The sequence below is a fragment of the Solea senegalensis genome, linkage group LG20 (assembly GCF_019176455.1).
Source record: "Solea senegalensis isolate Sse05_10M linkage group LG20, IFAPA_SoseM_1, whole genome shotgun sequence".
Classification (NCBI taxonomy): Eukaryota; Metazoa; Chordata; class Actinopteri; order Pleuronectiformes; family Soleidae; genus Solea; species Solea senegalensis.
Window position 1 is genome coordinate 10,350,996 of NC_058039.1, and position 17,591 is coordinate 10,368,586.

The 17,591-nt window shown below is 40.2% G+C and overlaps 1 protein-coding gene across 1 annotated transcript; it reads left to right on the forward strand.

Annotated features, from left to right (window-relative positions):
- Positions 1–1,964: 1,964 nt before the first annotated feature.
- On the forward strand, positions 1,965–17,128 carry LOC122786601 (oxysterol-binding protein-related protein 3-like). Its single transcript, XM_044053014.1, has 22 exons — positions 1,965–2,054; positions 7,871–8,056; positions 9,137–9,253; positions 10,040–10,093; positions 10,167–10,280; positions 10,455–10,607; positions 10,713–10,803; positions 10,961–11,064; positions 11,260–11,349; positions 11,458–11,617; positions 11,783–11,907; positions 12,000–12,122; positions 12,577–12,670; positions 12,811–13,046; positions 13,275–13,412; positions 13,881–13,944; positions 14,461–14,539; positions 14,733–14,877; positions 15,134–15,278; positions 15,404–15,530; positions 16,162–16,284; positions 16,529–17,128. The coding sequence occupies exons 2-22, from the start codon at positions 8,000–8,002 to the stop codon at positions 16,623–16,625; spliced, it is 2,436 nt and encodes an 811-aa protein (XP_043908949.1). The 5' UTR covers positions 1,965–2,054; positions 7,871–7,999; the 3' UTR covers positions 16,626–17,128.
- Positions 17,129–17,591: the final 463 nt, after the last annotated feature.

The following is a 17,591-nucleotide window of genomic DNA, read 5'->3' on the forward strand; positions in this document are numbered from 1 at the left end:
ATGTCAGCTGAGATTGGCACAGCACCCACCTCAACCCTCATGAGGAGGTTAAAGCGAGAAGATTAAATACCTGAAAAACTATTGCCAATAATGTCAACACTTTTGTTTAGTTACTATGTTTACAAACATCATACAGTCCTCTGATGGCAGTATAGCTATAATGTATGTGAAATGATACAGAATAAATGATTTATGAGACTTAAAGAAACATCTTGGAAACCAAAATAACGGATTAACTGATTACTGAGTCCTACTGATTTCACTACATGGTGTTCAAAAGATGATTTTTTTGTTCTGGCCAACTCTATACTGTATATTCGTACTTGAATAATCCCACTTTAAAGTCTCATAGGTGGAGTAAATTACTGCCTTTGATTTGAACAAAAACTCGTCATTGTGCAGTAACAATATCTAACCTGTAGATGACACTGTCATATCCTGTTGTGTATTCTCTTCTGTGAGTTGAGTGCAGATTCTTACAGTGTGTACTGTATGTATCGTCTTTTATTGCATTGTCTTTTTCACGACACATTGTTTCCATTATTCCTTTTATAAAAGAAGACTTAAATGGTGCTATTAATAGAAAATACTTGTGGTACGGTATCATCAGCTGGTTCATTTATCAGTATAACCACCTCATTGAAAATGTGTGTGAGAAGACTGGGGTAGACAGGCGTGTTTCAGAGTGTTCATGTTGTCAGGTATGCAAGGGTGTGTTCCCTCAGAAACAATGATGCACATGCATGCGTAGGTAACAAGTCATTTGAAAGGATATCTGCCTGAGTATGACAAGAAAAGATCTATGACACAAATGCCGATAACAATCTACACTTCCTGTCTGCTCTGCTACCAAAATAAAAACACAACATGTCAACAATGAACATTTAGTTTCTCTAAGTCATGCATTCCTTCAAAGTCCAAACGCTGTCATTAGTTTTGTTGGGTCTAGGCTTCTGGACACACCCGGCTCTAACTCTCCCTTTTCACTGACATTCTTTTCTCCCCTCTCTCTCTCTTTTTATGTTTTCTTGTCCCTCTGTTGCCATAGAAATAAGCCCAGGCAGGAAGTGACAGCCTCATGCCCATGCAAAGGAGGAAATTTGTTTTGTTGGGTAAACAAATCCGAAGGTGGTTGGGAACGCTACAAGGACAATAGAGGAGGAAAGACTGAATACAGCTCTCTCCTAGGAATGCACGAGGTGCATAACTTCATCATAGAGGACAGAGAGACAGATATTATGTACAAACACATGCTCGTTCAGTCTGCACACACACACGCACACACACACACACTTACTCACCATGTCACAAAGAAACTTCAGCACTTGTGGGAAAAACTGTCTTTTGCAACCAGGAATTCTGAGAAGCACCAAACAACCTGTCATCACACTGTGCGTGAAGCAACAAGATGGGACAGATTATTAGCACATACTGTATTTCCACACTACTGATTTATTAATATTGTACTTTTTTACAAAACAACACTATATTTATTGGTTATTTATATGTATTTATTGACAGCAGCCAATTTGGGGCTTAAACATAAAGTGCTATACTTAAGTTGGCTGCTCTCCTTATAATAATCACTTTTTGGCCCTTTTTTGCATTATTTTACAATAAATGGATAAAATAAGTGGCAGATATACATGGAATATGGAATAAAGCAAATGAATGAATCAATCATGTTCATAAAAAATAGCCAAATTAGAAAAAGGGTGGTCGTGTGGCCGTAATTCCATCATATAAACCTAGTAGCCTAATGATAACACCACCTTGTCTTCTGTCCTCTTTGATATTTTTGTTTATGTCATTTTATGGTCTGTTTAAAAAGGGGGTCAGCCATAAAGTACCGCCTTACCTGCTATCCCCGCCTAACTTTGCTATGTCCACGATTGTGATGATTGGCTGCAGGGAGCACTCGTCACTCCTGCCCACTGAGCAGGCCACGCCCCCCGAAACACACACTCGCTCATTGAAGCGAGGAGCGGAAAAATATCCAGGAACTGTACGTCTCTACTGTCATGACAGGACGCCGCAGCTCTATCCACGGAACCGTAAGCATTAATTTTCACGAACTCGTGTGTCTCCTGTGACTCTGTGTCTGTGTGCTGTCGCTGTGACCGCCTCGCTTCCGTTTGAATTCAGCGGCAGAGTTGACGGTGCCCCCGCCGTGGTGTCTCGCGCCGACCGTTGCCACGCTGAAAGTGGCCTTCGATAGAATTATTCATTGGCTTCTCTCCTGCCTGGCATGTACTGTGTAGTTCTGCTCATGTGTGTGTGGGTATCCGTGGACAGGGTCACGGTGGTGCGTGGGCTCATGTCGCGGCTGTGTGAGCAGAGTTTATCAGACCACACGGTTTTTAAATGGACATATGTCTGCGCTGCTGATACGTAGAAACAGGAACTGAGCGAGGCTGTTACCTGTGCTACGTGGACTGGGGAGTTAGCCCAGCTTAGTGAATGTTTAATGAAGTTTGTAATACTTTTTATTTATTTATTTATTTACTATGTCTCTTATATGTAATTGTTTACATGCCGATATCCGATATGATGATAAATCGGCAGTGCTTGGGCAGATAACAATTTAACCTGCGCCTGACTGTGGAGGACATTGTTCACAGTCTTTTCTGTGTTGAAATTCACCTAATATTTTGCCTGCTCATGTCGCAACAAATGCAGATATACATTTACTTAATTGAGCAAAATATATAAACAAGTTATAAATAATACGTTTGTTTGCCGATATCACATTTTAAAGCCAATATCTGCCGATACCATGCAGATAATATCGTTTTTTCCTATTTTATCCATCCATTCATCCTTTTTCTGCCATTTTATCCCCCACACACGGATCACAGGGTAAACTAGAGCCAGTATTTTGAGTTTTAATGTTATTTTTGAACTTATATGTTATATATTTACTTGCAATTATTGTGATTATTGCGAGTTCCAATTGCATACCAAGATCATATAAAGGTGTGATGTAATCTTGTTTTTCCTGTTTGATCTGACGTCTTTCTCTTTCACTTTAATGGCGTTAGCACCTTTTTAGACCGCACAGGATCGGTTTATGCTGGAGTGGTGATGGAAACCCTGTCACCGTGCCACGCACAGCCGCATGACACTCTCATCTCAAACCAGGCCAGTGTAAATGAAACTGGAAGCTAGTTTATAAAGTTGTAATGAAGGTCAATGAAGTGTTTAGTTTTTTAGTAGTGGTATGATTGGAGTATGTAAGACATTTAAATTATTCTACAAAACACGTTTTGTATAATCTTACGATGGTGTCATAATTAGTGCAGAGACAGGACAGGAGATTGATCTGCAACTGTTCTTATATGCAAATTAATAACTTGTTTAAGAACAATTGTTTGATTGTTTTGTTTGTTGTTGATCGTTGCTTCTCCAGTGTATTTCTCCTCTGATATTATATCTGCTATATATATTTTAAAATTAGTAACTTTGGGTTACTGGTGACTGTTATTTGGACAAAATAGGACTTATTTATGATCTTACCCTAGACTCTACAGTTCTAGCACCTTCTGACACTTTTTGACTTCCCGTTATTTAAACTAGTATGCTGTATATTCTTCTGGATGTGGTTTTCATATGAGTTTCTAGGTTTAATTGTAGAAGTAGGTAAAGCACTACTAATAACAGACTACCCAACAGCCCGTACTGAGTTCAAACCTGTGTTCTTGCATTAATCTGCCTTGTCATAATAACAACAAGATATCAAACAAACTCTTATTACTTATATCTTTAAGCAAAACATTGAGATCCGGTTAATATATCTAGGGGGATTTGTTCAAAATCTGCCCCCTGTGCACCATCGTGAGCCAAATCTTAGGAGGATTTGGCCTCAAGCATCAGTTCAAATCCCTCATCCACCAGCTGACCGCTGTCCAGCCACAATGTTTATTCCTGCTGCAGCATTTCTGAGCATAAACATCCTGCGTAGCTAGCGTGAGTCACTAAGTTATCTTTAAGTCACTCTCTTCTTTACGCAGCAACACCCACTTAAAAGCCGGTAAATACAGAGCACTCCTGCCTCAACTAATATTTCAAGTGGCCACGCTGAGTACAGCATGTCTGTGATCTCTCTGATGGTTTCATAAGGTTATAGGATGCCCTACTTCCAGTCAAGCTGGCTGGTCGTCACTGAGACTCGAGTGAAATCACATTTCTGCTGGTAACAGTAGCACCTCTATAAATAGCCCCATTTTTTTAGCCACAGTTTTTTCAAAAAAGAAAATAAACTGTATGTATTCTTGCCTTTGTTTTTTTTGTATCCATAGCGACTCGTGATTGAGCCGTAGCATAAAGTGCCCCTTGTATCAGCAGGGAAGAGACAGAAATACATCTTTGATGAAGATTTTTGAGAAACAAAATGCGAAGACACACTGAGGCAGATTTTTTATCTCTTTGTTCACTTGCTGATACCCACATTTGATTTTCTCTGCCCGCATGCAGCAAATACAGGCAAGGTGAAAGAAAAAAATGTTGTTATTAATATCTTCAAACAAGCCAGCAGCACTATCAGCCAGTACACTCAGTCAGATATGGGGTCAGATGTCAGATAAGCTAAGTGCTACCGCCACCAACCAATCTAAAAACATAAGTGCTACTACAACACAGGCATTATGCTTTTTTGTTGCAAATTTTAAATTATTTGCATTTTGATATATGAAGTGGCTTGATAATTCTGCCAAATGCGTGATTCATTTCAGTCAGATAATCAGTGGATCATGCCCAGCTTTAACTCCATAAATCTGTGAAGAAGCTTTTCCGGTAGTCTGTCGCTTCACTGAAGGTAGAGTCACAGATGGGGGCAGATTTGTGAAGACCCTTTTTGCAGTCACAGTCTGGCAGTACTGAGGAGGATATATAACTATGTGGACTGTCACTTTGATGGCACTCCTGCTGTTGAGAGTGTGTATCAGGCTGAAAGCAGATGGACTGGCTGCTAAGTCCACACTTGTGGTTTTGTCATGCCAGGACTGGAAACTCCAGCCTAATAATTCCTCAGGCTCCAGTCTTGTTGCCCTGAGAGTTTGTCATGGAAACTGCTGAACAACAAGCTTTGCTTTTATGAACAGCACATGACTTTGTGTAAATATGAACAAAGCGTGTTGCCTGTAGTCATGCGGAATTCCGTATGATAATAATATGGTGACTAAGCATTGTTCAAGTTTTAATTAAGTGTTGCCTTTTGAAGTAGCCCTCCTCTGCACTTCAGTTTGTCTATACGCAAAGTGTTGGGCTGGGCGATATGACAAAGAAAGTGATCACAATAAGAATTTTTATGAATGTATAAGTATGTAATATATCTATTACTTTTATGAGCAAAATGTTGAGGAAGCCAATTAACTGTGGTTTAAAAAAAAAAGGACAGAAAACACTTTTTTGGACCAAAATATTGTATTCTTGAAAACAATCAACAGAGTAATCAATAACTGATTTGAGTGTGTTTTTTTCAAATTCTCAGATTATTCAGCTTCTTAAATATGCATATTTTCTTGTTTCTTTGCTCCATATGAAAAAGAATTATTGAAACTGAATCATGTTGGTTTGTGGACAAAACAAGACATTTTAGAATCATAATTTACATGTATGGTAAACACAGATCAACATTTTTCAACGTTTTCTAATATTATACAGACCAAACAAGTACTTTATTAATTGATTATGAAAAGAGTAATTAGTTGCAGCCTTATATGTTTATGCTTCGTGCAAACACAACGGTATAGACATTTACCTTATGTAGCCTTCATTTAGCATCAGAATTCAAATTATGTTTAGTTTGTCCATTCTAGGCTATTATAAAAAACATGGTGGTTCAAAATGGTGGCCAGAACTTATTGTGATGAAAATGTTACGCAGCCCTAACAAGGATATTTTTGCCACAAAGCTTTAAGTGTAGTGGGCTTTTCCATGAGGTGTGGCACTCTGGTGGTTGCTATGAGTGGAACGAGTCGGAGAAAAAAAAGGCCCTCTCTTCATCTCTTTGGTGCAGTGAGAGAGAAAACATGCTGGCCTGGTGCTGTACTATTAATGATTGACTCCCATTACGTAACACTGAAGGTGAAACCCCAGCACTTCTAGTCTTACAGTTCCAGGAGTCTCAGAACTGGTGAACAATACTACAGTGATCACTCAGTCGAGGTAAGTGGGGCACTCCGTGGGACATTTTGAGACTCCCATGTCCCAGCTTTATCTACAGAAGTTACAGTACAGGAAAGTGTTGTCAATAAATGCGTATGAATCTATGCTCACGAGCTATGAGGAAGTGTCATGAGGCACTGATGCTTCAGACAAGAATGTATGCATCAATACTCAGATCATTTTTTGAGGCTGTGCTGTAAGGAAGTGTGTGGTGTTGCAAACCTAACTAAATGTATAAAGCTATTGTATGCTGCTGCCCTCATTCAGTGTTTTTTCAAAGACAGAGCTGGACATTTTCCCATGGAGGCCCTGGATGGCCTGCTTTTTTTTTTTGGAAGTCTACACACGGATGTATTCACACAGATGGAACTCTCTTGGAGTTATGTGCAATAAATTCCTTATTACGTTTATATCCATGAAGCTTCAGATAAAGACATGTCAGAGCAAGAAACACAGCCGCACCATGAACTAGTTCCAGCTCCTGTTTTGAAAGCTGTTTCAAAACCCTGTCTGTTCGTCCAGTCTGTGCTTCAGAGCTGTGGAGTAAGTGAGCCACCCATGTTTTACCCATGTGTCTGCTTCGAGCAGAGTGTTGGCTGTAGCTAGCTGTGTGTTATGGCGTGTCGGGGTATCAAAGCATGGAGCACATTCTTTCCTGTTGATGACTCATGCCCTGGGTTTGGTTGTGATTGTAAGCAGGGCCTCAGGGAAATGAAGAACACACAGACACGCACTCAAACTAGCCAAAGTCTAAACTGCTGGCACCAGATTTTACCGATCACCAACATGTTTAAAAATTTTGTAATGTGAGCACATTAGGACCAGGGGCAATCCACTCATTGTGTTACTGCACCTGACCGGGATGTGCTCTGCTCAAATGACTATGCAGCCACATGTTTTTACTCTTTAACATGATCAGCATTTACAGTGTATGGCCATAAATTGCACGTAGAGGTATGAAATAGTGTATGCACATGCATACAAATAAGTAGGGCAGGTCTTTGGTGTAGCATTACACTGAGGATGTGGTTTTCCCTGCACAACTCATATAACAGTACAATATCTCTGCAAACATAAGACAAAGCTCCAACACCCACTTACCTGAATTATTGAAAGGCTTCATTCATCACCTAACGTTATAATTATGCACTCCTGTTTTATCTTATTTTTTCATATAAAGTGCTGTTTTAAATAATTTTTAAATAATCATTTTGCATTAATGTTGTGGCATCTGGCATTTGCAAATGGAAGCCACCAATAGAGTCTTAACTTTTTATTCATTTTTTTATCTGAACGCCTGATAGCCTGCATGTTAGAGCATTAACTTCTGCTGTAGTACTCCCAATTCTCTCATGTTTGTTTACTAGTCAACTGTTGATCATAAAACCCGGTACCACATTGCTCATAAACACTGCCTGAAACTTTTTTTTGAGTTCATGTATATGTATGTGTTCTTAATTCAAAGTTATCTCAAGGTCTTTGTGAGCTCCTGGCCAAGTTGTTTGGGATATTTGTGTCGAACTTCATTTAAGCAAAGCTTCTTTGGGTTTAAGGGGATTTCATATCCACAGTTAGGCTGTTGACATAATAATGTCATAGACACTGTGAGTAAGTGATTCCTTTCTGCTTTTATCTGTCTGGTCCTACTGCTCATCTTTAAATGTACTGCTTTTACATCAGTTTCTGTTTAACCTTTTCTTCACAGTGCGGACTGTTGTGGCGTGGCCTTCAAAGGTCAGAGTGATGCTCCTAGCTGCTCTGCTGTGATTTGTGTTACTGTGGTTTCTACGGAAACGAGACAACGGTTGGCAAAAAGCCGTCGAGCTGCATAAAGATGTCGTCGCCCACTCACAGTGACAGCAGTGGCTCCTCGAAACATGACAGCCACCAGGTTTGTTATGAGTCTACATGTGTCTGTGTGTCTGGGTGTGTGTGCGTACATTTCCCATGTGAGTGAAAAAACGTGCTTGTAGCTACTCTTAATATTTCAGTGTTTGTTTTTTCTCTATCATTACCTCACATTAAAGTTGCAGAATTTGAAAGCACTGTGGTGGTGTCCCTAATAATAATGAGAGTTTCTTGCAAAGATCAAATATCAGAAATATATTTAATTATTGAAGGGCTATATCAGGTTTTTTTTGAAGTGAGGTTGTAGGAGGTACAGACATAATATTATCAACAGTTTCTGTGGACATGCCTGGCAGCCTGGCCCCCAAAATACACTGGTTGCAGAACAGTTTTCTCGTCGTACTTCTCGCACGGAAATACACTGTATATGTTTAAAACACAACAAAGGGAGCAGTATTTCTACTAACCGAAGAAATAGGAGCATGCTAGGCTTGTAAGGATTCTTTCTATGATGTAGTTAAGGGAAATACGATGTGGTGTCAACATTTATTATTTTCCTACCTCCTCTCCCGCTCGTGCTGAATTCTGCTGAATTTATGCAGCGCTGTTGTGGCATCCGCCAGAAATAGATGTGCTGCGTATTCACTATGACCTTCCGCAACCGAGCGGACCTGACACACAGCCGTATCGGTGTGACGCCGGATCGGAGATGCAACGCAACCGTTACGAAACCAGTGTATTTTTTGCATGACACACACTGAACTGAAAACATGGCCATTATTAACATAACATAACAGTTATAACAGTCACCTTGATAAGATATATGTCTGCTGAAGCCTACAATATCTTCAGAATTGGCATAGATTTTGTTTGGTGAGCCTCTGGTTAAAAGCAATTGATCCTCCTTTCCCCGATGGCAACCACCTTCCCCTTAAGTGTGTGACTTCATAGTTAAGTGTTCTTTGAAAGGCAAACCACACCCTTTAATACTGCAAAAGTGGTTTAAGCAAATAAATGTTTTTACAATAACTGATATACACTCACATGGTGATGATGATATGTGTCTTCACAGGTTAAATGTGTGTTATAACTTGTTATTGTGTGCTTCTGTTTGCCTATTCAGGACAGCTGGGAGATTGTGGAGGGGCTCAGAGGGGTTTCTGTCAGCATTCCGGAGCCTGACAGGCAGCATGGTTTCCTACTCAAGAGGAGGAAATGGCCCATGAAGGGATGGCATAAGGTTGGTACCTGACCTGCCCATTTAAACCCAGCAGACAGCAACAGCAGCATGGCACTAATTTGTAGTTGCATAACAAAGCTTCTACCCTTCTGTTGTCCCGTCATGAACTTAAGACTTATTGTCACAGTCAGCTTCTGTGCTTTGGATAAAAGGTTTATGGTGTACTTTATTTCCTGTTGGTATCCAGACTGAACCAGTTATACTCATTCTCCCGAAGTGTCCAACTAGAAATCTGACCTGCTGTATTTTAATACCTCAAGCTATTTCTACATTTCCTCCTCTTCACTATTATTACCCTCAGTGTTTCCTTCTTTCCATTCTTTTATGCTCCCTTTCTGTTAATGCTGTATCCCTGACTCATTTTCCTCCCCCTCTCCTCTCTCTGAGTGTACTCATACTTAGCTGGAAACTTCTGCTATACAACATGACAGAGGAAAAAAACTTTAACCCACAATGAAGCATCAACTAATGTCAGTGAAGTGCTTTTTTTTTCATTGCGAAAGTGAGCAATCTGTGCTTGTAAGCTGTGATCTATAAAAGTCTATAAATGTTCATTATCCACAATTCTTATCAATGCTTGTTTCATTGCTGCTGTTATTGACTTTGAATGTCAAGGTCATTGGGAAGTAGTTTTTATTGGTGTAAAGGTGCACAATGTTTACATATTACTGGTGTTTCTAACTATTGGTTAACCAAAGAGTGCTATAAATCCAAACATTCAAGCATGGCAGCAACTGGAAAAAAGAGGAAGCCCCAATGACTCATTATAAATTTCTTCTCACATAGAGGTACTTTCTGTTGGAGAAAGGCATCTTGAAATATGCAAAGCGTGAAAATGATGTAAGTATCGCCTCAAGAGCATTATCTGTCATTTCTACGTAATGGCACATACTAACAAAGTGATTTTGCACAGCTGAAGAAGGGAAAGCTTCACGGCTGCATAGATGTTGGCCTGTCGGTCATGTCAATAAAGAAAAAAGCCATGTGCATTGACCTGGACACGGAGGATAATATCTATCACCTGAAGGTAACGTATATGAGCCTAGTTTATTTGAATTTAGCTTCAGAATTCCATATTGCTCTTGCACACACATGCAAATGCTGCAACACCTACAACTTTTTTCCCCCATTGATTTCCATGGTCTGTTTTATATGAGCACTTTTTTTCCAAGTTGATGCTCCTAACATGACTATGTCTTAGGTGAAGTCTCCAGAGCTGTTTGATGAGTGGGTGTCAAAGCTGCGTCATCACCGCGTGTTTCGGCAGAATGAGATCGCCACATATCCCCATGAGAAGAATCCTTTCTACCCCCATGCCTCGTCCTCCCCCTCCCTCAATGACTCTCTGAGAAAGGTATGTTTTTTTTGTCCAATGCAGCAGTGCTCTGTAGGAAATATTTGGCAAAGACATTTTTGGTGAGATGTAGTTGTATATCTCTCCTTTTTCTCTCTCAAACAGCGGTCTACTCTTACCAAACAGGCATCGCTTCACCAGGCTAAGGTCAGTTCTTGGCTACATTGCTCAGAGGACATGGACAAGTGCTGCAAAGGTTAGTTGCTCATTGTTCTTTTTCGTCTGCTAATTACGTCTTCCCCTCTGTTGTTTCTTGAAGTGTCAAACTGAATCTTCAATGTTCTGTTTCTCATCACTGTGTCTGTGTGCACCAAAACTTAAAAATCTGATAATCATATCTGTTTTTCACTCAGACTTGGAGGAGGCTGAGTCATATCTGCTTGAACTCAACATGCTGCTGAAGAGCATGGAGGTCCTCCACCGGACATACTCGGCTCCTGCCATCACTGCACTACAAGTAAACAAAGGCACACAGATGAACTTTGCGTGGCATAAAGTTTGGATGAGATCCTTGTCTTAATTCGCTCTGAAAGTGCTTTGGATATATGAATACTGTAGCTGATGTTGGCCACAGTAGAGTGATATCTTGCTCGTGGAATTAATGTAATGTTTTAGGGTCTGCATTGTCATTTTGTTGTTTACCCTGCTGCAGGCATCTAATTATGACATCCCCAAAAAGGAGAAGAGACCAAAGAGGTGGCGATCCAAAAACAGTGGCAAAGAAACCAAAACCACACTTCAGGTACAGTTACTTAACTTATTTTATGTTTATGCTTGTCCACAATTATCCACCAGTAAAAGTTATAGGTGGGGAATGATTTACCATTCTTTATCTGTGTTTGTCCCTCAGGTCCCAAGCTGTATCTCCTCCAAGTCTCCTCGTCTTCACGCCTCCAACCCCAACCTGTCCACCATGGAACCCAACACACAGGAGGCCTGTCCTGATTCCCCAGACTCTCCTATAGATGTGTCCCGTCTACAGGAGGACTTCTGCAGGCTGTCCAACAACCGTGAGTCCCTGTCCATATCAGCACAAGATCACTCGGAACATTTATTTTCTTTAATAGAAGAAGAAGAAAAAAAATGCTTGTTTTGCTTCTACATGTTAGTTTCCATGACAACCCCAGAGTTGTTGCTGTCTCTGTTTTTTGACTCTGGCATTTGCTTTGCTCTAGTCCACACCACACTGAAATCAGCCTATAGTTCCCTGGTTGCAGAAAGAGAGAGGCTGAAACACACCATTGACATGCAGCCTCCTCAGCCAGTGCAGGTCATGGGCTTAAAGTCTGCTTATGCCTCAGTGAGTGACTCTGTGATTCAGAACCTTTAATTCCACACATTTATACCATATTTGTTTTATACCACATACATGGCTTCTTATCGTTTTAACAGGAATGTTCAGGTGGCTCCCAGTCCTTGGTCCACCAGGTTTCCAATGAGAGCAGAGCAGACTCTGTATCAGAGTTCTATGATGCTCAGGAGTATCTGCTGACCTCTTCCTCCTCTGAGAATGAGGTCAGATACTATCTTGTACCTTGTCCTACTTCTTTTTTGTCATGTTTACTAAATGCAGACACAGTTCTACTTTCTAGACAGAGTTTGAGAATAGAGTCTATTGAAGGAGAATGAGAAAAAATTATAAAATTATCCTTGTATAATAATTGCATTGTAATGGTAATGGTATTCATAAATGACTCTAACAACATCATTATTTATTGATTTATAATACACATTTTTATTCATTTATTGGTAGTACAAACTAAACTCAGGAACTGGAACTTGGGATTAGACCCAAAACAACCAGTTTAACTAAACTAGTTCCTGCAAACCTTGCACGTGAAGTACAGTTTGTTATTTTTCTATTCTGGTGATGAAAGAGTCGTCGCTTTGTGTGTGTTCGTCTTTTGATGCTATGTTTTGGACGCTTGCTGACCTTTCACCATTGATTTTTTTTGGGGTGTGTCTCCAGGTGTCAGACGATGACTCATACATCAGTGATGTGAGTGACACCATCTCCATGGATACCTACAGCAATGAGGGAGGCAGTGTGAGACACAACTCTGGTACATGATTGTTCAGCTTGTTCTCCCTGGTTGAAAAGGGTGCTACTTGTGAATCTGCAATATATCCTCATCTCCATCAAGTTAGTTTTGAACAACAAAAATATCTTTTTTGTTCCCTCCTCCCCTCTTCTTCCCTCTAGACAGCAGTGTGATAACTCTGACACGACGGCGCTCCATGCTGCCTGCTCCCTGTCCTGCCAGCAGCGTGAGCCTGTGGAACATCCTGAGGAACAATATTGGAAAGGACCTGTCAAAGGTGTCTATGCCAGTGCATCTCAACGAGCCTCTCAACACCCTGCAGAGGCTGTGTGAAGAGCTGGAGTACAGCGAGCTACTGGACACTGCCAACCAGACCCAAGACCCTTTCCAACGCATGGTGAGAGGAAAACATGCATGTTAATACTGCATGTGTAAATCTGCTGTGACGAGACTGAGCCTCGTTCACTCTTCAGTAAAAGTTTGTATTTACACATGTAAATTATGTATCGACACACATGCCTCTCACATGACCAACCATGGTTGTGTTCACATAAACAGTGCTTCAATACTGACCTGACCAAACACCGAACATACACTTATTTCTTCCCTCTGCTTTTTCATACAGGTCTATGTTGCTACGTTTGCGATAACTGCCTATGCATCCACCTACTTTAGAGCAGGAAGCAAACCCTTTAACCCTGTCCTGGGAGAGACGTACGAGTGTGACAGAGCTGATAAGGGCTTCAGATTTATAGCTGAACAGGTAAAGGTCACCGTCAACAACACATGCATGGGAATACATAAGCATACATACAGCTTTTAACACAAAAGCATGCATTTTGAACTGAACTTGTAAAGTGATTGAGATCAGAGTGTTCTGTCTAGTTAAAGACACAGTAATGAGTACAGTGGTTGAATATCTGCACTGTCTCATGTCAGAACAATCCTCTTCCCGTTAAACTTTTTAAAGCACCATAGAATTCTTGATGATGGTTCACCTCTCAGCCATGTTCAGAACTAAAGAAGTCTTTTTTCAGTCAGTGAATCCTGCCCTGACCTGCAGGTCTTCTTTGTGATGGTCTTGTTTGTTTACAGTAATCACACTGCAAAGATATGTGTATCAATGGTTAAACCATTCCCCAATAATGTTTCACTGATATGAGCTTCAGTGTCTAATGTTTTGGCTGAAGTGCCTTTATCTCATCTTGTATTGCTTTTCCCATTTTCCCAGGTGAGTCACCACCCGCCTGTGTCAACATGTCACGCCGATTCAAGGAACTTCAGCTTTTGGCAAGGTGAGCAGGAGACAGCATGTTGGGAATAAACATCCCGTTTTTCCCTCTGCTCTGCTTGGCTTAGTTAGAAATTTTCCTTAGTGTTGCCACACCTGTGTTGTGTTTCATGTTTAAGTTCATATTTCAGGTGGAATTTGCTGTTGTGCAAGATTATGTTGCCTTATTTTCTATGTTGCCTTGGTGATTTCTCTAAAAAGAAATTCCATTGAGTGATAACAAGCAACTTGTTATTTAGAAATGATTTAAAAATGCCACGCTGATTATATAAATGTCATTTGAGTTGTTACATTAGAGACTTGCGATATGTTGTTGTTCATAAAGACCTAAACAGCCATTAATAGTCAGAGACACTGCAGCATTGCTTGCATTTCTCTGCACACATGAATGAAGCAGTCGACTTATAAAAAGACACTTTTGTTTCCCCTAAAAGACGTAAGATCTAAATTAAGATGTTAGGGTCATTTTTCTTTTTGTTACAGTCACTCATCTGATATTTTCTCTCCCATTCTCTTTAAGATGTGCGATGGAAAAATAAATTCTGGGGCAAATCCATGGAAATTGTTCCCATGGGAACCACACATGTCACACTCCCTGCGTAAGTGTCTGCTTTACTCTTTTACTCATTGTGTGTGTGAGTGTGTGTGTGTATGCAGGTTCATACATGTTTACACACATCCACATCCCTATTTACAGTATTAGTATGTGGAATGAAATGTGGTATTCTTGACGTATTAAGTTCAGCATATGTGTATATATATAAATATATATATGTGTGTGTGTTTTTCCAGCTTCAGGGACCATTATGAATGGAACAAAGTGACGTCCTGTATCCATAACATCCTGAGTGGCCAACGCTGGATAGAACACTATGGGGAGATGGTCATCAAAAATATCAACAGTGACACCTGCCAGTGTAAAGTCACATTTGTCAAGGTTAGTAAACACAAATATTCTAATCATGCTCTTTTTTTATCCTTTTTGTTACATTCACTTTGAATGTGAATCTTGTAATCTTGTCCGGTAAGTCAGGCCGTGCAGTGAAGACACGTTTACCCACTCTGCAGCACCATCTACTGGACAGAAATAGAAGAAAATGTGACTGTAGCAGCAGTGGCACTGGCCTCAATCCTGTAGTATTGTCTTGAATGGGACATTTGGATCTTACATTTAACTTCTTCTATCTTTTCAGGCAAAGTCATGGAGCTCTACAGTGAACGAGATAGAGGCCGTCATTACAGATTCAAAGGGAAAAGTCGTACAAACCATGTTTGGAAAATGGCACGAGTCTGTGTTTCAGGGAGACCCACCTGCTGCCACATGTATTTGGAGAGCAAGTGAGTGATTGGTCCCATAATAAATAAAAAAACAGTCAAACAGCTTTTACTTGAAAACCCCTCAATCAGGAAATAAAAACTAACTGACTAACATTCTTACACATTCGACATTCTTATGTGTTTAGATTCCATGCCAGAGGATCAAGAGCAGTACTATGGCTTCACACTGTTTGCAGTGGAGCTTAATGAGCTGGACTCCACTCTGAGACCTCTACTGCCCCCTACAGACACACGCTTTAGGCCTGACCAGAGGTTGGCATTATTTATCTGTCTCTAATGGTGGTTTCTGTCTGTCTGCACACATCATACCCAACCTGCATTTGAATTCTTGAATAATTTTGCTATTTTGCAACATATTTATTCTCATTTTAATTAGCTGTACAAATGACTCGGGAGTTTTAAAGTGATTTAATGCAACCTAAAATAACCAATCAGGCCCTATGAAATGTCTGTGTGCTAAGTCCGGCTTTTTTTTTGCATTTGCATTTGCACTGTTGCACAGCTTTGACAATATTACACATCATTTGGAGGGATTAGTTGAAACCACTGTTGCATCTATCTTTTTCTATATCTATATCTATTTTTCTGTCTGAACCTGAGATAATACTGACTGTCCTATATTCTGTAGATTCTTTTGTAAATAGTAAAACCCAGAAACACTAGGTGAATCACTCATCAGTATACTTATTATCGCTTATTTTTTACTCATTTTACAGGTCATTAATAAATATTTACCTTTTTTCCAATAAAACAAATTTCAAGAAAACACCTAAATCCATACACCACGTCTATTTTGTGTTGGAGGGGAAAGGTTGGATGGATGGTGGTGATAATAGGACTACGTTTCTAAGCCTGACTCACTCTCTCTGTCGTGTTCATTCAGGTTGCTGGAGGAGGGGAACCCAGATGGAGCTGAGGAACAGAAGCAGAGGATAGAGCAGCTCCAGCGGGAGAGGAGGAAAGTGCTGCAGGATAACAACATGACACATAAGCCTCGCTTTTTCATGTACGCAACCCTTTACTTCTTTTTGCATATTTGTGTCTACGCAGGCGGTGTTTTCGTCATATTCTGTCAGTCTTAAATGGTCAGATCAAGACAATAAATATGTGGGTGGTATGTTTCATAGTTCAGGAACCATTGGGGTGGAGCTTGCAGTGCTACATTGTGTGTGTGTGTATGTGTGTGTGTGTGTGAATTAGTGACTGATTTAAAATGTCTCAATCAGATGTCATTCTTGTTGTCTCGACAGGAAATCGAAGGATGACACGTGGGTGAGCAACAACACATACTGGGAGCAGCGTACAGACCCTGGCTTCAGTAAAATAGATTTCCCCGTGTTGTGGTGACATCTGGATTTAACCAAAACACCTCCATGACAACTTATTACAGAGAGGGAAGTGTAGAACTGAACTGAGACCAGCCTCCAAGTGTCCTGAACAGGTTTGACCTCATGTCATGGTAACCCAAACCAATATGGACTTCCTGCCTCCACTTTCAGGACAGAAAGCCTGTAGAAGTCCGGTTGTTCTTATTTATGTTTCTCCGCCTCTGACAACAACTGTTAGTAACACATATGTTAATTTAGACTACATATTCATATCATTTTGGTTCTGTTGCTTACCAAAGTGCCTTTCATTGTGGGGCTGCACACAGTCAGTTGCTTTAGCAGTTATGCAATAACACTTAGACAAACTCCTGGTTTCTATTATGTCCGTGTACAGTGTGTGTGTGAAGTTCAGTAGATTGGATTTTCTGATGGCAGAACTGTGGATACAATTTTTTACTGAGGGGGACAAAGCAATAATACTTAATGTCAAATGATGACAATAAACTGTACAATGGACAGTCACATTCTGGATTTTTTTTTCCCATTTAGATATGCTCACGCTACACTTTAATTCTCTCATTCACTTTGTTTTTGGCCTAAATACATAAATACAGCATGAAATAACATGACAATATCTGTTTGATGCTGATTAGGTGGTTTACGCTGCTGATTTATTTAGTCTGCTGGTTTGTAATGCATTCTAAAATTATCCTAAACCCAAAAGAAAGAAGCAAACGGTGCCGTTTATGCCCAAAATTACAGTGTAACATACTGAAAGTAGTACAATATTCATACATTTGGTGTAATTGATTGATTTGTTGTGTAGGTGCTCACCTTGTCTTGCTGAAAGAAGGGAGGATCGGTCAGTTTTAAGTGAGATGATTAGAAGGGAGACTAATCATCTCCCTTCTCCCTTTACACAAAAGGGAGTTTTGTGTAAAGGGACACCAACTGCTCCTACAGTAACTCCATTAACTAGGATAAC